Here is a 27,805-nt window from a genome sequence, read left to right as displayed (position 1 = left end):
GAACACTTCTAAAAAGGCGATCATTTAACTTATCAGACCCACCCATACTGTTGTCTTTACATTACAAGCATATCTTGTAAAGCTGTCATATCGTTAAAATCCAACAGGGGGTGTGCCGCGGGCAGTTTTCTTAGAGTTACTGTAAACCTACTGGAACATAACATAGAAACAGTCACACCGCACGCGGCAAGCTGTGACGAAACGTTTAACCGCGAATTCAGAAGCGAATTATTGAGGTTAAATTTGGCAGGACTGACTCCGTGTTGGAAGCTTTCTTGTGGATATCTCTCATCCGGTGAGTATAAGACAAGTGACAATGGTCGCAACAGCAATAAACAGTTACTTAATTGTGCTTTAAACAAAAAAATGTTAACTTAAGAGGAGTTTCGAACTGCTAAAGGGTGTAACGTTGTCCAGCTGACTTCAGTACAGCAGATGATATATAGGCGTTGCATTAACCTTATTATATTTCAGCTTTTGTGCATTGTGTTGTAACAATAAAGCACCATTTTTAGTCAATGTAATTGACCAATATAGACATAGACATTCTTTATTAGTGTTTTTCTCTACATGAAGTTTAGGAAAAAGTTTTGTACTTTTACAGTATACTGTTTTTGTGTTAGTAAATGGTGAAGTTTAACTGCAGCTCAGGAATTCAGTTTCCCAAGGGAAAGCTCTGTCTCTTTCAAAACATAAACTTTTACTGATATATATTGTTTAAACGTATTTTTTATTGTGGGAGCGGAAGGACAGTCCAAAAGAGGTTGTAGTCAGGTCTTAATTTGTGCCTGAACAAGCCGGATCCGGCACCTCCGAAATCCGATCCGGCACCTCCAGGGTTTAATTTGTGCCGGATGCGGATCCGGCACTCCGAAATCCGATCCGGCACCTCCAGGGCGTAATTTGTGCCGGATGCGGATCCGTCACCTACGAAATCCGATCCGGCACCTCATTTGGCAAGATCCCTCGCCTCAAGCGCTAATGGAAAACGTTCGTGCTGACCTGTTGCGTGCATATATTTAATTAAAAAGCACATATAATAATAATGACAATAACTGTTTTATTTTGATAATTAAGAGGCTGTCAAGTTTGAGATACTGGAATAGTGTGTGTGCGTGTAAGGCACCAGCACAGTTGCTTGAGCTGTTACTTATAACGGCAGAAACGACTTAAAAAACTGTGATTATTTATGGTCAAACAGATATGACTATGAGTACGTCATTAGATACTGCAAAGTTAGCTACTTTTAGTAGTGTACACACTTGCACTAAAAACTGAACAGTGCTTTTGCAAAATAAAGAAAATTTACAGGATGCGCTTTGTAATCTCCTTTCATTTATTTGTGGAGCGCTGCGCCTCACAAACTGAACCAAACTCAGCAGCATCCTGTCACCGTTTTTCCCTATCGTTTTGTTAATCTGTTAATTGTCAAATATTCTGCGTATATTTATTCGCGTCGCGTGTTTTGCATTATATATTGAAGGGAACTTGATGGACACTTTAGAGAGAAATATTTGTGTTGTTTGACAGATGTTGCGAAGAGACGCAGAACGGATGAAATACGGTTAACGGGTGAATTAAATGCGTAATTTGCCTAACGTTATACGCGGCAGCCTCCACCTGACCCACAGGTGTAATTTAAGTTTACCGTTGAGTTTCTGAATTCTACAAAAATGTAAAGGGCTGTGTTTTACTTCATTACATGTGTAACGGAGGCCAGCTAGTGAAGAGCTGTGAAGTGTGTAAACCTCACTCCCCGACCAACAGAGACGCTCTAGCGTCTGCGGTCTTTAGCCTCCACGTTAGACCGCCCGTCTCCCATCCGGACCGACGCCGGTTCGAGGCCCGCGCAGAGCAGGGCGAGTAGGACCGGTCACACATGCACAAATATTCACATCATCATCACTATGACAATACACTAAGTTAGGTATCCATCACTCTGGTTTAATTCGCATTTTGAAGTTTCGCATCAGAAACGAGTGATGGAAACGCTAAATTTCGAATTAAAAACCCTCAATTCGCAAAAAAGTTTTTACGCTCGCTTGAGGTGTTTTTTCAATTTTGCGAAAAAGGGTTAATGCGAATAAATGTAGATGGAAACGCATTTGCCGAATAAATTCCTCCAAAAAGTCACGTAACTGCATGAGACGGCGTAACCTGACTAAACCAGGACTGATCTTGTTAAACAGCATCGGAAATGTTCTTTTAGTCGTTCTTAAATGCCTGAGCAAAGTCGGCAAAGTATTTTTGTAATTGCCTCAGAACTGTCACAACTGTGTTTCCCAAACAGCAGGTATCCACAAAAGCACCGCATTTATTGTGTTCCGTAATCATCTGCTTGCGCAAGTATTATTACAGTATATATGAAAATTATTATATTCAGTGGGTTTTCTTACTTTTCTTACTGATATTTAGTGGCAGTTTATTAGGAACGGTGCTTATTCGAATATGTATTATGCGATATTCTAATCTTGCTAAATATAAGATAATAATTTGAACTAAGATTTTGAACTTTGATAAACCTGAGATTGTCTTTGCATGTCCGTATCCATTTAGATTTTTATGCGCATTTTCAAAACATCTAAATATTGGGTAGAAAACCCCTCTGATATTGCACTTTCTGTTACTTCTCCCCACCCCACTAATTTGCCGGATCTACCACGCCCCCTTATTCCGGCACCTCGGAATTTACAAATTAAGCACTGGTTGCAGTGCATGTATTAGTTAACATGTTTTGCAAAAACAAAACGATACTATTTGTTAAAGACATTTGATTACTTTTAAAGAATCAATAGAAAAAACTGCTCACTGGCCCATGTCTTAAATATAACCACGAATTTTCCTTATTTAAATCTCTGTTTTTCCTCTCTGAAGATTGTTGTTGAACTGGTAAACTTGTAGTTCTTGGGCTCTAATGGCATAGAAGTCATTCAGAATATCTGAGGGATGTACTTTGTAACTAAAATACAAGCAGGTCTGCAGTTTGCGCTTATTTACAATCCCCTCTTCAAATATTTCCTTGACCCAGGAGTGCCTTGCTTTTACCTTGAAATGACTCTTTTTTTACTCCTTTATGAACCTTTTTACTATGATGACCTGCATAGGCTCTGTGTAATTTCATTGATTTTGGATCATGTCCACCACACACAGGTTATGTAAAACAGTAAGCACACCATCGCACACTTAAATCCTCTCAAAGGTTGTCTCCTAATTCACCTGGTTAAAAGTACTTAAAAACAATAAACAATATAAAGAAACAGGAAAGAATGTAGATGAACTATTCAACATTAGCTAACACTAGCTCATTTACTAGTTGGTTAGTGGATAACTAGTTGACCATGCTGAGCAATCCTCAATCCTGACCATATATTCATTCCTGTCCGATCAAAATAGAAATGCAATTATCAGATGTTTATGCTGCAGAATGTATAAGAAAAATAAATGGAATTTAAGTGGATTAAATTTTTAGTTCATTAAAATGGCCTAGAATTTACTATCGCATTTACCCTGTTTACATCTGTCAGATGATCATCTGTGAGAGATCCAAAATGCGTCTCCTGTGACCACAACTGATCAGATTTCACATAGCAGAGGGCCTCTGATTTCATTTATCACTTCACATTAAAGCCATTCATAGCTGGCAAAGTTTAAAACCGTTTTGCCGTAATAATTATGATATGTGAGTAGGCAGTCCTTCGAATGTTGTCAGGGCGCATTAGCATTTACCCTACCAATGTAATCTGGTTATATGCCTTTCTGACCACCTTCAAACGTGGTTTAAGTGATCGGATCGCTGTGCATCGTCAAATCATATTGGAGCCTTTTTACAGAGCCGTCACTTATTGCCGTCACTTGTGACTGGATCTGTAAATTGGCCCTTTCTGTGTTTCAGCAAATGTGTAAGAGATTCTATCAATTTTACATTTTTTGCTATATAGTCGTGATGTCTGCCCGACATGCTGGGGGAAACTGTGAATTTGAGAGTACTATTTAGTATTTTATAGTGCCGATTTGTCAGTTAACTGAAATTAAATGGGCCAAACGCACACCTATTTCCAGGTAATAGCCAAATCAGTCACTTTTACATCAATTCATTTTGCAGACACTTTTATCCCCTCTTATTTTACTTACAAATGAGAAACGCTGTCATTTCAGCTGTATTTTAGAAACCAGAATGAGAATTTCCAATGTGATTTGTTTGTGGATATGACTGTTAAAACCTGTTTCAGATGTTCCCTTCAGGGATTTAATAGTGTTTCTTTCTAAATTTATTTTTAATAGAATTTCCTACTGCAAGAATTTCTTTTGTAAATTGATTAGCTGAATTTATTGCATAATGTAATGAGCCTGTGCTTCTAGCTACTGCATTGTACTTGGCACTTAAAGGTGTCTTCAGAACACAAAGATATTTTAGGTAACATCCGAGAGATTTCCAGGCCTCCTCATAGACATCATGGTTATAGTTGTTGTCAAGGTCCAGAAAAGTACTAAAGACATTGTTAAATTGGTACATCCACTCCGAAGCGACGAGAATACTTAATGTGCGGGGGGGGGGAAATGACGACTGTTCTCGATATATTCTCCTCTGTCTTGCAGCAGGGGCAAGCTCTCCTGTCGTGTCTGTTTATGGTGCGCGTTCACAAGAGCACTTCGACGCATGCGCATTCGGTTTGAGAATATATCGATTAAAGTCGTTATTTTGGTTTGTTTTTGCACATAAAGTTTCCTCGACGCTTCAAAAAAAATTCAGTTGAGCCACTATGAGCGGATGGACCAATTTAACGATGTCTTTAGTACTTTTCTGGACCTTGACAACAACTATAACCAAGATGTCTATGAGGAGGCCTGGAAATCTCTCGGATGTCACCTAAAACATCTATATTTGTGTCTTAAAACATGTTGAACGTCATGTGGGTGAACTCAATTTTGATGTTGAGGTGAACTTTTCCTTTAAGCATTTGTTTGATATCACAGTGAAATACCATATATTTTAGTACAAATATTTAAATGAATTTCTTCGTATGATATTGTCTTGAATAGCTGAAGTGTGGAAGCGTAGCTTATTAACCTGACTTCTCCTTTTTACCTTTAAGGATTGTTAAGTGAACTTTCCCTCATATAAAATAGTAAATGTTTCGTCATGCACGTTGAGGGAAGAAAAAATAAAAAGAGTAAACTGTGCTTGTACTCCGTCAACTCACATTCTACAAATACTGACCTAGGTATGACTGTTTTTTTTTTGTATAAATGCCATATAGACAGAAAGAAACAAAAATGCTAGCCCTTACTGTTATACATTTGGCTGTCCGTTTTCAGACTGTAAAGTCTTTCTTTTGTAGGTTTACAGTGAACAAAATAATAAACAAACTGTATTCTTAAAGGAAACACAGGAGAAATGATGTTTAAAGAATAATGCTACAGTTGCATAACATTTTCCATTTTTGTTTGTGTAATGGAGGTTTTAGTTTAGCACTAGTTCCAGTTAATTTGAACCCCTGCAGACAGTCGGTCAGAACTGTGTTTGTGACATCTATCTGAAGTAATAACTCTCCAGATGCCAGAATTCCTTTAAATGAGTTTACTGATGTTTGCTGCTTTACACCAGGTGTGGCCCCGAAACACAACCCAGAACAAGCCCACATCAACAATCAGATACATGAACTCCCCACATAGGCATAGCCAACAGCAATTACAAAAGAAGATCAACCACTATACACAGCAATCCAGTCCCACCAACACAGCCAAGTGTGCTGCATGTCCACATCCGTCCAAAAGGTGGCGCGATTATCCCGGCCATACAAACACGGGGCTTAATCATTAAAGTTACGAAATGACATGCTACATTGTGTACTTGTGTCACTTGAATCACATGCATTTACCTGAGTATAACATTAAGGGGACAAAGTAATCCAATAGCTTACTGTATGTATTAGTATATGATAAACGTGCAATCCGGTGATGATCACGTGCGATCTTTATGGCGCCATATTTATCTGAATTACAGCACAGAACAGCTGGCGAGTCTATATAAAAATATACCCCACTTACATTACTAGCACGCACACTATATCGGACATCAGTAACCCACTTTAGTCCTCAGGATTAACTTAATCCTTCTAGATCCAAGTTAACTTCACCAACTCTGCACCGCGCACCTGCGACACTATACGGAAGTTGCGTCATCAGTGACGTGGCACTTGATGATTCGTTCCAGGAAAGGCAGCCTTTAGCACAGCCGCCTCCGAATTCAGTAATGAATTTGCACAATTATCAAAAGGTCCCTAATGAAGATCCTCCTCATCAGGTAAGCCTGGGAGTTTGACCAGACGGGATACAGGCCGAGTATACCTTTTACTTTTGACTTCCACTGTTACTGATCTTACTTATCATCTGCTCCTTCGGAACACTTCCTTGGTTTTACCCACAGGCCACAAGGCTCGAGGAAGTTGAGCATCCACAACCATTACTACGTCTCCGATCTGCAGATTCTCCTTGTCTGTCCTCCATTTTTGACGAGTCTGGAGTCTGGGCAGATAGTACTTAAGGAAGTGTCTCCAAAAATGACCAGCCAGCAGTTGGCTATGCCTCCAGCGGCATCTGCTCAGTCCTCTTGATTCCTGATAAACTACTTGGGGTAGAGAGGCATCTCTGCGTCCAATGAGAAAGTAATCGGATCCACGTCTGATATGTCCGAGGATGTGTATCCCAGAGGCTTTGAGTTGAGGATTCCTTCAATTTCAGTTAGAACTGTTCTCAAAACTTCCTCAGTCACGTCTGTGCCCCGATGGTCACCTGGAGAGCTGTCTTAATTGAATGAATTTCCCTCTCCCAACATCCACCAAAATTGGGTGCTCCTGGTGGATTGAAGATGAACTTAATTTGCTGGGAAGCAAGGTGACCTTGTAACTCTTCATGCAGAGCAGCAAAGGATTCCCTCAACTCTCACTTTCCACCCTTGAAGTTAGTGCCTTGGTCACTCAGTAACTCACCCGGTTTTCCACGTTGAGCAATGAAACGTCTCAGGGCCATTAGGAATGAGTCTGAATCATCCCCCGACAAGAGATCTATGTACTCAGCTCTAATTGTAAGGCACTTTAACAATATACCCCACCGCTTCTCATTTCGACGACCGATCTTTCTCATGTAGGGTCCGAAGCAGTCCATGCCAGTTGAGAAGAAGGCCGGCTTAAAAAGCTGCTGTCTTGCAAGCGGTAAGTCGGCCATACAAGGAACTTCTGGTTGTCCCTTCCATCTGCGACATTCCACGCAAAGTTGTTGATGTCTGCGAATTGCTTCCCATCCTCACAGCACCCAGTAGGTTCTTCTGATCTCCGCGAACACCCGCTCTGGTCCCACAGCGTCACCACAGCGTCGCAGGCGTCCACCCACACAAATGAGACCAGTGGTAGGATCAAACTCAGGGGAAAGAGAAGCTAACCTACTCGAACCTGATACTGTCTTCCTTGACTGTAATTGAGCCACCTCAGTGGGGAATGACTCTGTCTGTGTTTGACGAGGCACCTCTAGTTCCACTTGCTTCCTTGTGTCGGAACAAGCAAGACCTGCCACCCCGTGAAACTGCTGAATGCATGCCTCTAGGTACTCAGTTAAGGTATCAAACTGCTGTGGGTCTGGCAAGGAGGTGGCTGTAGTCAATCCGCAAAAGGCAGACTGCCTTAGCTCATTACTTGACTCTTCTGATGGTAGCGAAGGTTGCTTGGGCCATTTTGCTAAATGCAGTTTGAGAAAGGGGGGCCCTTGACTCCACTGGCTACCCTCTAGAAGGTCACGGAGATGTTTACCTCGTGTTATGCTGTCCGCAGGATTGTCTTCGGACCGTACGTACCACCAGGTTAAAGAAGCTGTGAGTTCCTGTATTTATAAGCAGATCCTCTGGTAGCTGTGGGTCATCCCAGTCACGCTTCTTATCCCACAAACGTTGCACAAGCATCTTTGCGCGAGTGGTGTATGGGATAATATAGCCAAGAGGATCGTATTGGCTGGCCAGGACTCGGTAGATGCTACGCATAGTTTTCTCAGGGCAGGTGACACTCCTATGTTTATAGTGCAAGGTGTCAGACTGACAATGCCAGAGGAGGCATTGTGCGGACTCGGGGGTATTTGGCAGACCTTGACTAAGCAAGAGCTCACAACTGGTAGATCTTGCTTCGGGTGGTAAGTGAGAGATTACTGATGGGCAGTTGCTGGCCCATTGTCGCAGTTCAAAACCTCTTGCCGCTAGGAGGTCATTGAATTGGTCAGCCAGGTCCTTTGCCGCATCTTTGGTGGGAAGACTGCATAGATAATTGTCCACATAAAATGACTTTTCGATGATCTCCCTCACAAGATCACCTGGTTGACTGTGATCCAGCACATGCCTTTGCAGGGCGAATGTGGCACAGCAAGGGCTGCAAGTTGTGCCAAAAAGAAGCACCTGCCACTGGTACACATCTGGTGTTTTATCCATTGTTAAGTCTCTCCACAGAAACCGAAGTAAGGATTTATCATCTGGGAGCAGCCTCACCTGATGGAACATTCCTTGGATGTCACTACTTAAACATTTACATTTAGTCATTTAGCAGACGATTTTATCCAAAGCGACTTACAGATGAGGCAAACAATAGAAGCAATTGCAACAACATAAGGACAACAAAAAGCATAAGTGCAATAAAAAACTGGTCTCATATTGCCTACCACAGTATACAGACTTATGGCGGTAGCATGTTCTCTAAAACGCAGTAACACAGCCAGCAGAGTAGGGCTTAAGGTGGGACCTGGTAAGAGCAGCTCGTTCAAGTTTTGGCCCTCATACCGGAAGGAGCAATTGTAAACGACACAAGGTTTGCCATTATGTGTAACCATATGGTGGGGGATGTACCAGGCTTCTCGAGTTCCTTCCTCTTCATCTGATTGTAGTTTCTTTACATAGCCCGTATCCTTGAGCCTTTCAATCTCTGCTTTGTAAGCACAGGCCTGCTCTGGGTTCTTTAACAGCTTCCGATCAATGCTTCTTAGCTGTGGCAAAACAGCTTCTTTAGGCATGTGCAGATCTGGCATATTTTGCACACAGAGGAGCGGTGTGGCATAGCGCCTAATCCTATCTACGTTAACTCTCATGGTTCTTTCTTGAAGGTGTCACTAATGTCACTAATTTCTCATTGCGGTAAGGGGTCACATCCATCTGCCACAGCTTTTTCACTTGGTCGAATAGCTCAGCATTGGTAGAGACAGCAGTAAAGAGGCATTGGTGCGAGTTAAGCCCATGTCTGATCTCATGTGTAGGGCCTTGTAATGTCCAGCCCAGTCAAGTTCGGACTGCTGCAAGCCCACCTGGAGGTCGTAGGCGAACAGGCTCAATTGGAGTGACGAGGTGTGGGCAATCTGAGCCAATTAGAAGTACAAGCTGCACTTCATCCAAAGGCTGTAATGGTAACTTTGCTAAATGCCGGTACCTCTTCTTAAGAGATGCGACAGGGTAAGTTTGTTCGGCGAGACCAAGCCTCTCCACCGTGAAGGCACCTTGAATGTGGAATTTTTTGTGTTGGTTAGTGATGGGAGACAGTGAATGAGACCGCCGCCCCATAAAGAACCTGTTGGTCTTGTCTCACTGTGCGCAGTATGAGATCATCAGGCAATAGATTTTTCTCCATTAGCAATGACGACTTTGCTCACCTTCAGGAGAACCTTGCGGCTGTGGACTGGACGGTCGGCATATAGGATGTCTTTGGTTGTATTAACTAGACAGGAGTGCTCCCTAGTGTCTACCTCAGGTTTGTTAACTGCAGCCTGTTCGTTTACGTCATTCAGAGATGCTTCTTCTGACACATCTTACAGGGAACCTTCAGATTACATTTGGAGGCATGATGACCACGTCCGCAACACCAGCATCGATTGTTCTTACGGAGCCAGCTTTGCTTCTGTTCGTTGGAGATCTCTTTGAAATTGGCGCACCCATTCAGAAAGTGATTATCGTTATCACAGTAGGGGCAGTATGCTTGTAGCCTCCCTTTGGCTCTGGCAGCCTTGTGTGTTACCTCTGGCGCAGGTGTCGGGATGTCACTCCCCGTCATGGGGTTCTCTGCGCCCATCAGAATGGAGGTTGATTTCTTGAAAGACCTTGGGTCACTGCGGCCCTCTTTCCTCCTAATGCTCGTTTCTGGCTGGAAACCTATCATTCTGCAGCCATCGTCTTGAACCTGAAGCTCGTACTCCAACCAGTCAGAGAAATCAAAGAGAGAAGGTATGGTTACTCTGAGTTGGTGTATGTAGCTACTTGTCCAGAGCTCATAAGGGAGTTTGCTCTGAAGTCTTGACACATGCGACCCACAGTCCAACTCAACAGTCCCCTCCGGGCCCAGCTACTCCAGCATGCTCACTAAGGATCGCACACGTAGTGAAAACAGCTTAAATGCCTTCACATCTCCAGTTTTGGTATTGGGGCCGTCCATGACTTCAGCAGTGTTCGGTAAAACTAGCTTGTGCTGTTGTCCATACATTTTAATGAGGGCTTGCATAGTATTTGTGTAAGGGTACGTTGACTTACAATATGAATCTGCCCCTAACAGCCGCCTCCTCTAACTGCAAGTGATCTGTGAGTATTTGATACTTAAAGCGCTCTGTAGCATCAACTGGTAGGAGGTTTTCTAATGCCATGCTCAACCTGGAAAATTCTATTGGGTCAGCTGTCGTCAGTGTAGGGATAGAGGGCTTGGAGCCTTGGTAGGTCTTCTCCTGCAGACCTGGCATCACAGGGCTGCCACCCATGTTAGGGTGACAGGTGTCTCTGGAGGGCTCTCCATGTTGGTTGTGAACAGCCTCAGCATACTGATATGGATGGGTGCTGGGTCGCTGAGTGGAGGTGTGATACTCGGGGGCTTGGGGCTGATCATGCCTGGGTGAAAGTTTGCCATCCCTCATCTGCCCTGTTATCTGCCTGACTGGGGTAGAGGGGTATTGATGAAATACTCAAGATTGATGATTGTGGCACATGAAGTCGTGGAGCTGGTATAGGGGGAGCAGTCCTTTCTCGGGTGGTCCCACTTGTAGCTTGAGATCTGCTGGATCTCAAGTTTCATTATTGCATTCTCTGCCTTAATTCCTTGTAATGCCGCTAGAATCTCTGGAAGTTGCTGAACACAGCTGTGAAGCTCTTCATTCTCATTTTCCATTTCCGTACATGTAGCATGCGTGTCGTAGAGCTGTCCGGGCTGAAGGCAGCGCTCTGAATCCTCTCTCATCCTGCATCCCTGTGCTGATGGCCATTCATCCTGTAGCACCAGATCACTCGAATAGGAAGGCTGAATAATTGGTGTAGAGGCACAGGACACATACGCTGGAGACAGTGGTGCATATTCAGCTTCACAATCCTCTTCATTAGGATAAGCAGACTGCAGTGATCTCCTCTCAGATCCGTGTCCCTGGACGTGGAAGTCTGCTAGATATGCAGGTGGCTTGATCTGTCATCTCGGGCGGACCACAGGAAGTTCCGACTCGGAATGAGATGTCATTCTCTGCAGTAATCCGACATCCGGCTCGAAAGACCACTTGTAATGGAGGTTTCAGTTTAGCACTAGTTCCAGTTAATTCGAACCCCTGCAGACAGTCGGTCAGAGCTGTGTGTGTGACATCTATCTGAAGTAATAACTCTCCAGATGCCAGAATTCCTTTAAATGAGTTTACTGATGTTTGCTGCTTTACACCAGGTGTGGCCCCGAAACACAACCCAGAACAAGCCCACATCAACAATCAGATACATGAACTCCCCACATAGGCATAGCCAACAGCAATTACAAAAGAAGATCAACCACTATACACAGCAATCCAGTCCCACCAACACACAGCCAGGTGTGCTGCCATGTCCGTCCAAAAGGTGGCGCCATCAGCGCCATTATCCCGGCCATACAAACACGGGGCTTAATCATTAAAGTTACAAAATGACAGGCTACATTGTTTACCTGTGTCACTTGAATCACATGCATTTACATGAGTATAACATTAAGGGGACAAAGTAATCCAATAGCTTACTGTATGTATTAGTATATGATAAACGTGCAATCCGGTGATGATCACGTGCGATCTTTATGGCGCCATATTTATCTGAATTACAGCACAGAACAGCTGGCGAGTCTATATAGAAATATGCCCCACTTACATTACTAGCACGCACACTATATCGGACATCAGTAACTCGCTTTAGTCCTCAGGATGAACTTAATCCTTCTAGATCCAAGTTAACTTGGACACCAACTCTGCACCGCGCACCTGCGACACTATACGGAAGTTACGTCATCAGTGACGTGGCACTTGATGATTCATTTGAATTGGAAAATTCCATGCAAATGTCAACCTTAAGATGAAAAAATCAAGTTACTGATGTCAAAATTTGGTGCAATCCACAACAGCTTTAATTTTTCTCTCTTTTAAAATAGAAAACTCATGCATAGATTTTTCTGATGTCTGGACTCTATCATCAGGGGTAAATTACAAGAAGATGAATCAATATATTGGTAATAAATACATTGTCTGAGAATTTATATTTCAAGTTTTGACTGAAAATGTCACATCCATAATGCTGGAATTGCCCAATTGTAACATTTATTCATAGTGTTGGAGCTAGATGAAAAGAAACAACATGAAGGAGTTATGCAAATTATGAACTTGTTTAAATAGTTAGAAAGGTGGCTTTATATGGTGTACAGAAAGGCATGTCTTTAGTTCATTTTACGGTTTTATTTTCAAACATAAAACATGTTCATATCTTGTCTGAACGACAGCTAAATTGTTGCTGCATGTAGTAAATTATGATTCACATGCTCAATTGATTTTGAAAAGTCATTCATTTGATCACTCTCGCTACCTTGCTTTACCACAGGGGCCATGATGGGACAGATTTTTCAGATGTGTGGCCAAATCATCATAACCCTCCTGGTGTTGATTGCCCCGGTTGTTCAGAGTGGGAAAGTTCTTGTCTTTGCAGTGGACGGCAGTCACTGGGTCAATATGAACATCATGATCGAGGCCCTTCATGCCAAAGGTCACAATATCACAGTCATTCGGATGTCAGACAGCTGGTACATCAAAGAATTCTCACCTCACTACACATCCATCACTGTGAATTCTCCTGGAGGGTTTGATGAAGAATCCTTCGAGATGTTTGCATCCAGACTTATGGCAATTCAAAGGGACGGCTCCACGTGGGCTCGACTGAACCTGGAGATCGAGATGTGGCAAACTACTTTTGAGATCACCGAAACTGAAAGCAAGATGATAAAACATATGATGGAAGACGAGGGGATAATGCAGTCCTTCAAAGAGGCCAAGTATGATTTAATGCTTACAGATCCACTGTTGTTTGGAGGTGTCCTGTTGGGGCACTACCTGAAATTACCCATCGTCTACAATGTCCGTTGGACGATGTATAATGAAGGTCATTTTGCGATAGCCCCTTCACCGCTATCTTACGTGCCCACACCAATGCTGGAGTTATCAGATCGCATGACCTTCTTTGAAAGAGTGAAAAATGTTTTAATGTACTTTGTATATGAAACGCAGGGTGCCATCCTGTTTGGTCCATATTATAATGCACTTTGTGAACAGTTTATTGGACCCGGAGTATCCTTCCTCAGCTTAATTCAAAGCGCTGATCTGTGGCTACACAGGGCTGATTTTATTTTTGAGTTTCCACGGCCCACTATGCCAAACATTGTCTACATGGGTGGCTTTCAGTGCAAGCCATCAAAGCCTCTTCCGGCAGATCTCAAGGACTTTGTGCAGAGCTCTGGAGATCATGGTGTCATCGTCATGTCTTTGGGAACTCTCGTTGGTCAGCTTCCTGATGCTGTGGCTGAGGCCGTTGCTGAAGCTTTTGCAGAACTTCCACAGAAGGTCATCTGGAGATATAAAGGAAGGAGACCATCTGCACTGGGGAACAACACCTTAATAATGGACTGGATACCTCAGAATGATCTTCTGGGTCATCCTAAAACCAGAGCTTTTGTAGCTCATGGTGGAACCAATGGTATTCAAGAAGCCATCTATCATGGGGTACCAATCATTGGATTTGGGCTGATCTTTGACCAGCCCGATAATCTTTCAAAGATGAGAGTCAAGGGTGTAGCCAAGACTGTAGACTTTGGCACAGTGGATAAGAACTCTTTCCTTGAAACTGTCAAAGAGGTTCTTTATGATCCCAGTTATCGGGAGAACATGCAGAGACTCTCAAGACTTCACAGAGATGTTCCAGTCAAGCCTCTGGACAACGCCATCTTCTGGATTGAGTTTGTCATGAGGCACAAAGGTGCCGCTCATTTACGCACAGAGTCGTACAAAATGCCCTGGTACTCCTATCATTCTGTTGATGTTATACTGTTTCTGCTGTCTGCTGTGATGCTCATAACCCTGACCACATATGCACTTATTAGACATTTATGCTGTAGAATATGTTTGAGAAAAACAAAAAACAAACTACAATGATTTTTTAAATAGAAACAGATTTTACTGATGTCGACTGCAATACACAATTTCTGGGCATTTGGATGAGAGAAAATGAAATGTTTGTCAAAAAACTGCATTTTGTTCATTTTGAGAAAAGAATGATTAACATCAGCTAGTTTGTTTCAGTTCGTTTGTAATTCTGATTTTGACTGTGTGCAAATCAGTACTACGCTAAGTGTCCTACACTATGTTATACAGTCGGACAACATATAATAAGTCCTGCCCCATACATAGTCATGTATTGTTAGTATATATAAATATTGTATAACTACATTAACACTATATGGACAAAATTCTAATTTCCCTTCTAATAAACATATTTACTCTAGTAATTCTAATCAAAACTACTATTAATACTACACCATACAATACCATATTTAACAATTGATATTAAAAGATGTTTCCATATTTGTATCAACAGTTTGGGAAAGGCCTTTTTTGTTCCAAAATGACTGTACCCCTCAAGTCATTGTTTGGGTGACGAGTGTTGGCTCAAAGGTGTTCAGCTGGGTTCAGGATTGGGCATTATGCAGACCAGTCAAGTTCTTCCATACTAGACTCAATCATCTATTAATAATAATGTCAATGCAACTATGTTCAGAAGTCTGAACATTTGACTGTTATAATATTGATGTTTGTACTCCTTGCTGTTGCTGTCTTTCCAAACAGCACTATGTGGAATTGTTTTGGAATTGGAATCATGTTTTATTTAGTTTGTGAAATGTAGTTACAGTCAGTACTGTTGTTGTTTATCCCTACATTTTCATTTACAAGACATGAAGTTCAAATGACATAAACATGCTATTTGGATTAATTATTATTATAAATAATCTTATGAATGTTTATAATTAGACATATGTTTATTAAATTTGTTTAATGTTAATCTGCACCGGTCAAGATGACCCTGTGATATTAGTTTTAAGCGTTTGTTATCATGGGAAAAACAGACCTTATAATGTCACGACTAGCCAATCAGAATCAAGTAATCCAGAAGGCCGAGTAAGGCCTGATTCACATTTCCCATCTAAAACCACGCGGAAAACGGCACTCCAAAAAGTTGAACTATTTCCATCTCGATGCAGCGCCGACACGCCTAGAAAAATGTGTCTACATTTAAAATAACAAAAATGTGTGCGGAAAAGACGCAAAATGTGAATCGGGCCTAAGAAGTTTGTGTAACACTTTACTTAAAGCCTTTATGTATAATGCATTACAAAGCGTTATTAAATGGTATGATGCATCATAATTGTTCATAATATGTGTTTTAATACATTAAATGTTGTAAAGAATTATAACCAAATAAAAAATGCAAAGTGTAACAATGAATTGATAATGTATTAACTGTACTTACAATACATTGCATTGCATTATAAGGTGCATTAAAAGGCATAATTAATACATTAAAACTACTTTTATAATGCATTATACATATATGCTTTAATTAAAGTTTACCTATGGACTGTATAATATAAACGTCACCCGTAGGTTTCTGAGAAGCTTTTTTGAAGCCTAAAGTGGGCGGAGCCCGCTGTCACCATATTAGCAGCGTGTCACCATGCGTCACTCCCGTATAATCAAAAATGGGTAAAAAGGTGGGACGTGGTTGGATCTGAGGTGCCTGGTGCTGAAACCACCTGTCACTCAGGTGGCCACGCCCTTAATTATGCAGAATTTTTAGGCTTAATATAATTTAAATGGATGAGATATAAAACTGTTTACCCCTCTTACAGTTGTCACGAAGGGCAAGATTAGCTATATAGACCAAAATCATTTTTTGTACCAGGCTGTGAACATGATTTGTTCTGCTAACAAGTTGGGCAAAGCAGCCAGTCGATGAATTGCAGTTTAGGTCACTTTCGTGTTGGTTTCACGAGAGAGAACGGAAGATTGCCGCTTGATTTTTATAAGTGTTATTAGCTGTGTTGGATGTAAATGTGGTGTATGTAGCTACCGTACTTAACAGCTTCATTGAATTTTACCATAAAAAATTGTCCTGTAAAGTCTGTTATACAGTATGTAGTTTAATAGTTTTCTTTATTTAAACACTTTTAATATACTGTACTTAGTCAATACTAATGAAAACCTATACACACGATATTGTATGGTAGCTTATCAACTATATCTGCAGGTAAACACCCTTTGTCCCTTTAGAGGGTTGAATGAACCTTCGCTTAGTTGTTATTGTATAAATATATCAGTATGCACAGAATGACAGTGGAGACAAAGTTGTGATTGTAGTTTTGTGGCGTACACTGTACTCAAAAAAGGCTTACTGTACCATTATAATGATTTTGCATGCTACCAATTTAGATGCTCAATGTACAAAATATCGCAAGTTCCAATAAACCATAAGTTACATATTTGTTGTTCTTTTTTTCATGATAACGAGTGAACGTGTCAAAATGGAGTTGACTTTTTACTTTCATGTACATTAAGAAAAAGCCAAAAATGAAGAGTCATGCATGCACTTATCTTGTAAGATTTTTCCTAGCTAAAACAGATGCCTGCATTGGGTAAGAATACAGGATTCCGGCTTTTAACCTGTCTACTGTGGTCATACGGTTGATTTTTTTTCCGTTTTGCAGGTTTAAGTCAAGGTCAACACAAATAAAGCTATGCTTACAGTATTGTGTTGGCTCAAAATTTGGTGTATTTATTTATTTGGCATCGATTCTTCAAAATCTGGGGTGTTTATTTATTTGGAATTGAGTCTTAAATCCACTTTGCCTCTATATCGGCATCTCTGTGTGAAGCATAAAAGTGCAGGTTCCGTAGTTACTGTCAAACGACTTCAAACTTGCATTTCCCCCAAGACCCAAAAAATTTTACATATTACATTTACATTAATTGTTCACATATCATTTGAAAATATTTTTACAACATTTCTCAGATCACTCATATTCTCGCTTTCCTGCAGGTACTATGAACAGACAAACTTTTCAGGCATTTGGCCAAATCATCTTAACCCTCCTGGTGACAACAGTCCCGGTCTTTCAGAGTGGGAAGGTTCTTGTCTTTCCTGTAGACGGCAGTCACTGGGTCAACATGAACATCTTGGTGAAGGCCCTTCACGCCAAAGGTCACAACATCACAATCATTCGGACGTCAGACAGCTGGTACATCAAAGAATTCTCACCTCAATACACATCCATCACTCTGGATTCTCCTGGAGGGATTGATGAAGGATTCATCAAGGGATTTGCATCAAGACTGCTGAACATTTTAAGGGGCGGTTCCATGTGGGCTCGTCTGAAGCTGGAAAAAGAGTTGTGGGAAAATATTTCACAAATGGAAAGTGAGATGATTGTAAGCTTGTTTGAAGACCAGAAGCTTCTGCAGTCCCTAAAGGAATCCAACTATGATTTGATGCTCACAGATCCAGTCAGGTTTGGAGGTGTAATACTGGGGCATTATCTTAAACTGCCAATCGTCTACAATGTCCGTTGGACTGTGTACAATGAGGCTCATTTTGCAATAGCTCCTTCACCGCTGTCTTATGTACCTCTTCCAATGCTGGAGTTATCAGACCGCATGACCTTCTTAGAAAGAGTGAAGAATATTGTGATGTACATCATAACTGAAACACAGGTCGCGCTCATGATCGCTCCATATTATAATGCACTATGTGAACGCTACATCGGTCCAGGAACGTCCTACTTTACTTTAATTCAAAGCGCTGATCTGTGGCTCCACAGGGTTGATTTTATTTTTGAGTTTCCACGGCCCACTATGCCAAACATTGTCTACATGGGTGGCTTTCAGTGCAAGAAAACGAAGCCTCTTCCAAAAGATCTCGAGGACATTGTGCAGAGCTCTAGAGATCATGGTGTCATCGTCATGTCTTTGGGAACTCTCATTGGTCAGCTTCCTGATGATGTGGCTGAGGCCGTTGCTGAAGCTTTTGCAGAACTTCCACAGAAGGTCATCTGGAGATATAAAGGAAGGAGACCATCTGCACTGGGGAACAACACCTTAATAATGGACTGGATACCTCAGAATGATCTTCTGGGTCATCCTAAAACCAGAGCTTTTGTAGCTCATGGTGGAACCAATGGAATTCAAGAAGCCATCTATCATGGGGTACCAATCATTGGAATTGGGCTGATCTTTGACCAGCCCGATAATCTTTCAAAGATGAGAGTCAAGGGTGTAGCCAAGACTGTAGACTTTGGCACATTGGATAAGAACTCTTTCCTTGAAACTGTCAAAGAGGTTCTTTATGATCCCAGTTATCGGGAGAACATGCAGAGACTCTCAAGACTTCACAGAGATGTTCCAGTCAAGCCTCTGGACAACGCCATCTTCTGGATTGAGTTTGTCATGAGGCACAAAGGTGCCGCTCATTTACGCACAGAGTCGTACAAAATGCCCTGGTACTCATATCAATCTGTTGATGTAATACTGTTACTAATGTCTGCTGTGATGCTCATAACCCTGACCACATATGCACTTATAAGATATTTATGCTGTAGAATATGTCTTAGAAAAACAAAAAACAAACTTGAATGATTTTAATAACAAATGTACAGCTGACGTTTTTCCTGTGATGTGCTCAAATTAGCATAGACATGCTATAGCAATTACAAAATGTCTGTAAACACTGTAGATCACAGACACCTTTGGGCTTTAAAAAAGACAGTTTTTAAATTAAATGTTTAGTGTAATTTGCATGTCATAGAAAGTAGTCCATTGTGATTGGTACAGGTTTCTTTCGAAGGTATCAGTGTTTTGCTGATATTTTAATGCATATAAAGTCAGATATATACAGTAATATATTTAAAGTGATTTCTCTCTTTAGTTCCCTGTTTTAACTGTCATTAGATGTGAAGGTTGTACAGTATACACACCCATGAAAAAACTTAAGAGACAATTACAAAGACCATTTTCAGTTTGACTGAATTTGTTTATATGTATGTGTTTAGGAAAAATTATCGTTTTTGTTATTTTCTGTGACCTACTGACAATATATCTCCCAAATTTCAAATAAAAATATTGTTTCTATTTGCATTTATTTACAGAAAATGAAAATTGGAGAAACAGGTCAAAATAACAGAAAAGATGCTCTGTTTTTTCAGACCTCAAATACTGCAAAGAAACAAGGTCATATTTACTTTTAAGCAATACATCTGTAATATATGAACATGTATTTAGGAAAAGTAAAAAAAAATGTGATAACCTGGATTTTAATCATAGTTTTCATGTGTCTTGTCATTCCATCTTTTACATTTCTGTTGGATGACTTTATCACCCCTTAGGTTTGATTTTGTGGAAATACTCTTAATTTTTTCTGCGGCTGTACATAAAAACATCTTTGCCACTCAAGGGCTATAATTTGACATCATCATGAAATGTTGTAAAAATTTGTATCCTGTTATTTATTTTCCTTTACTGTTGTTACCTGTTTCTAGAAGCTGATGTACCTTTATCGGATTGTGTTTGGCCCGACACCCAAAAAGAGACTTCTTATTTTATATCACAGTGTTGTAATGCTGAGCGGTACAGTAGTTTATTCACAAGATCTCAAGGTTAATGCCCTTCGCCCCTTTACAGATTGTTGAATGAACCTTCACTCTGTAATGCATGCATAGTAATGCTGAGAGAGCTGAACCTGTGCTTGCACCTTTAGTTTTGTCACTTACTGTATACTGGACTCAATACTGTATATGTTTTGCGGGTAATGGTTTGCGTGCTTAATAATCATGGGTAAGAACGTTTTTATACAAATTGAAACAGATGATGCCTTTAATGTTATTATACAGGTTTGATAATCATGCAAAAGTAGATCATTTTATTTCTCTTAGAAAATCTTACAGTAATGTGCACTGTGATTTAGTGCTGTTTTATATTTTGGCAAATTATAAGGTTCTATCTACATTCTGAGCAGTTTTGAAATATTGAGCTTCAAAGTTTTTGCATTACATTTGACTTTCTAGATAATGTTAATAAGTTGTCACAGAATAAAAATATGCAAATAACTCAATTGTGACAAAAAAGTCAGACAGAACCTTACAGTATATTGCAACTTGCAAGGTGACGATTTGCCTTTCACAGGGTTTGTACAGAATCAGGATCAATTCAGTAGTTTGATCATGTTCACAACAGAGAAGCAAGCAATTTCATTCCAGATCATCAACTGAGGAAGTTTTAATACTGTGTGCAAAATTGCAATGAATTTTATTGCAATAATCATTTGATTTTTTTTGTGAAAAACATTTTATTCTGCAAAAATGTTTGTGAAAGTTGTAAAAGGCTTTACATGGTTTAAATGAATAAAGTGAATCTTTAGATGCTGTATTCATGTTTTCATAAAATTGTAATATGCGTCAGTTAAAACAGTGACACAAAATACTTAATAGGCAGTAGCATAATTTTCTTTAGGATAAGACAATTCTGAACAAGTATGATTTCTCATTTTTGTCCACATTTGAGGTGAAATTGAACAGACTGAAATTTAGTTGACTGTCTTTAAATTCAAAGCAAAAATTTTTGAAAATAAACTGTTCTTGACCTTCATCTGTTCTCTGATGTAAGTCTATAGTAGACTTCATGATAAACAGATTTTCAAAAGTCCATAAGTAAATCATTTCTGTTCTTTTGCGCTGTAATAGGTGCTATGAGCGGACAGGTTTATCTGATGCTTGGTCCAATCTTCTTAACCCTCCTGGTGACAACAGTCCCGGTCGTTCAGAGTGGAAACGTTCTTGTCTTTCCTGTGGATGGCAGTCACTGGGTCAACATGAACATCTTGGTGAAGGCTCTTCACACCAAAGGTCACAATATCACAGTCATCCGGATGTCAGACAGCTGGTACATCAAAGAATTCTCACCTCATTACACATCCATCACTCTGGAGTCTGCAGGAGGGTTCGATGAAGAATTCTTCAAGGTGTTTGCAACCAAACTGCTGAACATTTTGAGGGATGGTTCTATTTGGGCTCGACTGAATCTGGAGATCAAGATGTGGCAAAGTTTTTCAGAGATGATTGAAGCAGAACATGATCTTATAACCAACATGTTTGAAAACCAGCAGCTTATGCAGTCCCTAAAAGAAACCAAATATGATTTGATGCTCACAGATCCAGCCATGTATGGCGGTACTATATTGGCTCATTATCTTAAACTGCCTATGGTTTACAATGTTCGCTGGACGATATACAGCGAGGGTCATTTTGCAATAGCTCCTTCACCGCTATCTTATGTTCCTTCACCAATGATGGAGTTATCAGACCGCATGACCTTCTTAGAAAGAGTGAAGAATATTGTGATGTACATCATAACTGAAACACAGGTCGCGCTCATGTTCGCTCCATATTATAATGCACTATGTGAACGCTACATCGGTCCAGGAACGTCCTACTTTACTTTAATTCAAAGCGCTGATCTGTGGCTCCACAGGGTTGATTTTATTTTTGAGTTTCCACGGCCCACTATGCCAAACATTGTCTACATGGGTGGCTTTCAGTGCAAGCCCCCGAAGCCTCTTCCGCAGGATCTCGAGGACTTTGTGCAGAGCTCTGGAGATCATGGTGTCATCGTCATGTCTTTGGGAACTCTCATTGGTCAGTTTCCTGATGCTGTGGCTGAGGCCGTTGCTGAAGCTTTTGCAGAACTTCCACAGAAGGTCATCTGGAGATATAAAGGAAGGAGACCATCTGCACTGGGGAACAACACCTTAATAATGGACTGGATACCTCAGAATGATCTTCTGGGTCATCCTAAAACCAGAGCTTTTGTAGCTCATGGTGGAACCAATGGTATTCAAGAAGCCATCTATCATGGGGTACCAATCATTGGATTTGGGCTGATCTTTGACCAGCCCGATAATCTTTCAAAGATGAGAGTCAAGGGTGTTGCCAAGACTGTAGACTTTGGCACAGTGGATAAGAACTCTTTCCTTGAAACTGTCAAAGAGGTTCTTTATGATCCCAGTTATCGGGAGAACATGCAGAGACTCTCAAGACTTCACAGAGATGTTCCAGTCAAGCCTCTGGACAACGCCATCTTCTGGATTGAGTTTGTCATGAGGCACAAAGGTGCCGCTCATTTACGCACAGAGTCGTACAAAATGCCCTGGTACTCCTATCACTCTGTTGATGTCATACTGTTCCTAATGTCTGCTGTGATGCTCATAACCCTGACCACATATGCACTTATCAGATATTTATGCTGTAGAATATGTTTGAGAAAAACAAAAACAAGCTAGAATGTTTTAAAAACAAATGTTCAGTTTGTATTCTTTGCTGTGATGTGCTAAAATTAGCATAGACATGCTATAGAAATTACAAAATGTCTGTAAACACTGTAGAGCACAGAGACTGTTGACTGTACATCATTGCTGTCCTTCTGAAACCTTGAATTTCCATATTTTTTGCCATAAATCATTATTATTAGTCACCCTTTGATGATTGTCACTGGGTTTTTCAAATATCTATAGCCAATAGAAAGTATTAAATCATTATACTTTGTAGTATTAGTATGTAATTGATGGGAAAGTACCATGTTTTTTTTCCATTTACAAATAAAATCGCATCTTAGGACATCTGAGGTTTAAGAAGAACAGCAATAATATACAAGGACGAAGGCAAACATGAGGGTTATATGTATTCTATATAGATGTGGAGGTTTTATATAAAACCTTCACATCTATATATACGTCGTACTGTGCATAACCCTCATTTTTGCCTTCGTCCTTACACTGTTTATTTTCATCATCGAATTCATGGTCTATTTTACAGGCAAGTCAGTGGTATCCTAAAATTATGAATAAAATCACCCTTCTAACTTGATGAACTTTAGGACTATCCATGTCTATTAAATGATCTCAATATAAATGACAACTTGTGTATTTTATTGGAAACAAAGGAGCACACTGCAATGTTTCTATGTTTGTGTTCCAATCTGAATCATGCAGGTTTAGAATGTCATGATATTTTTATTTTAATAAGAATTAACACCTTAATAACTTGATTTAAAATGATTATAATATATTCATTTTAATGATACTTGCCACTAATCAGGTATTCATTTTTACATCATTATGAAAGGGTGTCACAAATCTGTTCCATATTATTTTTTCCTTACTGTTGTCCCTATTTTTAGAAGTTGATCTATTTTTATTGCATTGTGTTTTACCCATCACCCAAAAGTAAAAGACTTCTTATTTTAAAGGTCCAGTGTGTGATTTTTTAGAGGATCTATTGACAGAAATGCAATATAATATACATAACTGTGTCTTCAGAAATATATAAAGACCTTACATAACGAGGCATTATGTTTTTATTATCTTAGAATGAGCTATTTCTATCTACATACACCGTGAGTCACCTTACATGGAATTCGCCATGTTGTTTCTACAGGAGCCCTAAACGGACAAAATGTTCTACAGAGCGTGTTTCGTAAATACATTATCTCCTTCAGCAAAGAAGTGAAAACATGATGTCATCTTTGTTCTGTGTCAGCTGCCGTAGTGCTTTGAAAGGGATGGCTGAGCGGTGGAGTGAGATGTTATTTGCATTTCTAAACCTTACCGCTAGATGCCCCCAAAAAGCTCCATATTGCTCCTTTAAATCACAGTGTTGTAATGCTTAGTGGTACAGTCGTTTATTAACTACATCTCAAGGTTAATGTCCTTGTCCCCTTTACAGATTGTTGAATGAACCTTTACTCCTATATAAATGTGAATGCATGCAAAGTTAAGATAAGAGAGATGAACCTGTACTTGCACCTTTAGTTCTGTGACTTACTGTATGCTGGACTCAATATAAGTTTCACCGGTAATGATTTTGCATTTGGAATAATCATGGGTAAGAACATGTTTTTATAGATCGAAACCGATGATAACTCTTAATATTATTTTAAAAGTTTGATAATGTAGTAGAAGTAGATTATATTATGTTTGTTAGAAAACTTTCATGTGCACTGTAATACATAGACACCTTATATTTAGACACCTTGGAATTATGATGTTCTATCTGTGTTCTGAGCAGTTTTGAGATACTGAGCTTTAAAGTTCTTGCAATCTGTTTGACTTTGTACATTGAACTTTTTAGTTTTCTACGAAAACGTCCCAAAATGCACATCACCAAACAAACCAACATCACAATGTAATTAAGTCTTCACAGAATATGTGAATAACTCAATTTTGACAAAAACGTCAGATAGAAACTTACAATTCCAAGGTGACGATTTGCCTTTCAGAGGGTTTGTAAAGACTCAGGAAAAATTTTGTAGTTTGATCATGTTCACAGCAGAAAAGAAAGCAAATTAATTCCACATAATCAACAGAAGATGTATTAATCATTAGATTGTTATGTAAATTACATTTTGTTCTGCTAAAATTATGGTGAAAACGTTTTTAAAAGTGTTGAAAAGGTTTGAATGAATAACCAAGTTGATTTAAAATGAATTTTCAGTGTCTTCATTTTTTTAAAGGGGTCATATGGAGTGAATACGTGTTTTTCTGTGTCTTTGGTGTGTTATAAGTTGCCCATGCACGTATTAGACACGTAAAATTGCAAAGATTAAAGTGTTGGAACAAAAGATGCATTCTATCTAAAAGTTAATGCTCACCCAGACCTGCCTGAAACACCTCGTGTAACCACACCCCCACAAATCTACGTCAGTTCGTGGTGTGAGTTGACTAAGACAGTATATGCAAGTAAGGTGGGCTGTACCTGTCAGTATAATTGCTTTGGAACCTGATTTTCCAAATATGGTAAGAGGCGTCACATTTCCCACGCTTGCAGTATTCGACCAATCACTACGCACTGGTTAACTGGCCAATCATAGCACACCTCGCTTTTCAGAGCGGTAAAAAATCTGCACGTTTCAGAGAGGCGGGGCAAAGAGAAGATACAAACATGCACAGTATGTGGAAAATACAGCGTTTTTGAACCTTAGTCGTGTATACACATTGCATTACATCTAAAACAAACCATAATATTCGTTTAAGCCGTGGCATATGACCCCTTTAATAAAATTGTAAAGAACCAAAACACTTGATAAGCGGTAAGATAATTTCCTTTCGGTTCTAAATATGTATGATGTCTATTTTTTGTCCACAAAAGTTCACATTTGAAGAGAAATCGAAACTTGAAAAAATTTAAATCTGAAATTTAGTTGACCTTCTTTATATTCAGAGCTCTGATCAAAAACTGTAGAAAATAAATTGTTCTTGAACACATCTGTTCTCTGATGTAAATCTAGTAGACCTCATGCTTTTTAAAAGTTCATAAGTAAATCATTTCTGTCCTTTTACTTTGTAACAGGTGCTATGAGTGGACAGGTTTATCTGATGCTTGGTCCAATCTTCTTAACCCTCCTGGTGACAACAGTCCCGGTCGTTCAGAGCGGGAAGGTTCTTGTCTTTCCTGTGGACGGCAGTCACTGGGTCAACATGAACATCTTGGTGAAGGCTCTTCACACCAAAGGTCACAATATCACAGTCATCCGGATGTCAGACAGCTGGTACATCAAAGAATTCTCACCTCATTACACATCCATCACTCTGGAGTCTGCAGGAGGGTTCGATGAAGAATTCTTCAAGGTGTTTGCGACCAAACTGCTGAACATTTTGAGGGATGGTTCTATTTGGGCTCGACTGAATCTGGAGATCAAGATGTGGCAAAGTTTTTCAGAGATGATTGAAGCAGAACATGATCTTATAACCAACATGTTTGAAAACCAGCAGCTTATGCAGTCCCTAAAAGAAACCAAATATGATTTGATGCTCACAGATCCAGCCATGTATGGCGGTACTATATTGGCTCATTATCTTAAACTGCCTATGGTTTACAATGTTCGCTGGACGATATACAGCGAGGGTCATTTTGCAATAGCTCCTTCACCGCTATCTTATGTTCCTTCACCAATGATGGAGTTATCAGACCGCATGACCTTCTTAGAAAGAGTGAAGAATATTGTGATGTACATCATAACTGAAACACAGGTCGCGCTCATGATCGCTCCATATTATAATGCACTATGTGAACGCTACATCGGTCCAGGAACGTCCTACTTTACTTTAATTCAAAGCGCTGATCTGTGGCTCCACAGGGTTGATTTTATTTTTGAGTTTCCACGGCCCACTATGCCAAACATTGTCTACATGGGTGGCTTTCAGTGCAAGTCATCGAAGCCTCTTCCAGCAGATCTCGAGGACCTTGTGCAGAGCTCTGGAGATCATGGTGTCATCGTCATGTCTTTGGGAACTCTCATTGGTCAGCTTCCTGATGATGTGGCTGAGGCCGTTGCTGAAGCTTTTGCAGAACTTCCACAGAAGGTCATCTGGAGATATAAAGGAAGGAGACCATCTGCACTGGGGAACAACACCTTAATAATGGACTGGATACCTCAGAATGATCTTCTGGGTCATCCTAAAACCAGAGCTTTTGTAGCTCATGGTGGAACCAATGGTATTCAAGAAGCCATCTATCATGGGGTACCAATCATTGGATTTGGGCTGATCTTTGACCAGCCCGATAATCTTTCAAAGATGAGAGTCAAGGGTGTTGCCAAGACTGTAGACTTTGGCACAGTGGATAAGAAATCTTTCCTTGAAACTGTCAAAGAGGTTCTTTATGATCCCAGTTATCGGGAGAACATGCAGAGACTCTCAAGACTTCACAGAGATGTTCCAGTCAAGCCTCTGGACAACGCCATCTTCTGGATTGAGTTTGTCATGAGGCACAAAGGTGCCGCTCATTTACGCACAGAGTCGTACAAAATGCCCTGGTACTCCTATCATTCTGTTGATGTCATACTGTTCCTAATGTCTGCTGTGATGCTCATAACCCTGACCACATATGCACTTATTAGGTATTTATGCTGCAGAATATATAAGAGACAGGCAACAAAAAAAATTGAATAATTTTGTTGTTAATAAATTAATACAATGCTTCGTAACATCTTTACTAAACATCTTTACTTTTTTGTTTCCTGTATTAGGGTAATAATAGGTAAAGTTCGTATTAAATTGTATTTTTTGCAGATTGTTTATTATTATTTTATTTTAGCAGTAGTGTCATTATTATTATATAAAATAAAATAAAAAAATTATATGTTGACATGACAAGTTCATTACTGTAATTTTATGTTAACCAAGGATATTATAGTTTAGTGAAATTAAAACTTAAGGCTTCAGCCTTACCTAGCTTTTATGTCAATCCGGCCCTGGCCTCAGAAGTAAACTTTAAAGCTATAAAAATTATAATAATAAATAAAAAGAAATTAATCTTATATAGCAACATGAAAAATAAACAAATAAATAATATAATGACAAAAGCACATAAAAAGGGCTAAAAAATCAACTAAA

General features: G+C 39.9%; 5 protein-coding genes across 8 annotated transcripts in view; 4 read left to right on the top strand and 1 right to left on the bottom strand.

Annotated features, from left to right (window-relative positions):
* Positions 1-27,805, bottom strand: part of elfn1b (extracellular leucine-rich repeat and fibronectin type III domain containing 1b) — an 85,729-nt gene that overhangs the window by 29,886 nt on the left and 28,038 nt on the right. The window lies entirely within an intron of this gene.
* Positions 190-17,070, top strand: LOC130552493 (UDP-glucuronosyltransferase 2C1-like). Its single transcript, XM_057330824.1, has 2 exons — positions 190-295; positions 12,872-17,070. The coding sequence occupies exon 2, from the start codon at positions 12,877-12,879 to the stop codon at positions 14,470-14,472; it is 1,596 nt and encodes a 531-aa protein (XP_057186807.1). The 5' UTR covers positions 190-295; positions 12,872-12,876; the 3' UTR covers positions 14,473-17,070.
* On the top strand, positions 190-21,075 carry LOC130552495 (UDP-glucuronosyltransferase 2A3-like). Its single transcript, XM_057330827.1, has 2 exons — positions 190-295; positions 17,411-21,075. Exon 2 carries the CDS (start codon positions 17,416-17,418, stop codon positions 19,000-19,002), a length of 1,587 nt encoding a protein of 528 aa, XP_057186810.1. The 5' UTR covers positions 190-295; positions 17,411-17,415; the 3' UTR covers positions 19,003-21,075.
* LOC130552533 (UDP-glucuronosyltransferase 2A3-like) lies at positions 192-27,361 on the top strand. Its single transcript, XM_057330875.1, has 2 exons — positions 192-295; positions 25,761-27,361. The coding sequence occupies exon 2, from the start codon at positions 25,766-25,768 to the stop codon at positions 27,359-27,361; it is 1,596 nt and encodes a 531-aa protein (XP_057186858.1). The 5' UTR covers positions 192-295; positions 25,761-25,765.
* On the top strand, positions 217-23,281 carry LOC130552494 (UDP-glucuronosyltransferase 2A3-like). Its single transcript, XM_057330826.1, has 2 exons — positions 217-295; positions 21,102-23,281. Exon 2 carries the CDS (start codon positions 21,107-21,109, stop codon positions 22,694-22,696), a length of 1,590 nt encoding a protein of 529 aa, XP_057186809.1. The 5' UTR covers positions 217-295; positions 21,102-21,106; the 3' UTR covers positions 22,697-23,281.

This window comes from Triplophysa rosa, linkage group LG4, assembly GCF_024868665.1.
Source record: "Triplophysa rosa linkage group LG4, Trosa_1v2, whole genome shotgun sequence".
In the NCBI taxonomy this organism is placed as follows: Eukaryota; Metazoa; Chordata; class Actinopteri; order Cypriniformes; family Nemacheilidae; genus Triplophysa; species Triplophysa rosa.
This window is presented reverse-complemented; position numbering and strand designations above follow the sequence as displayed.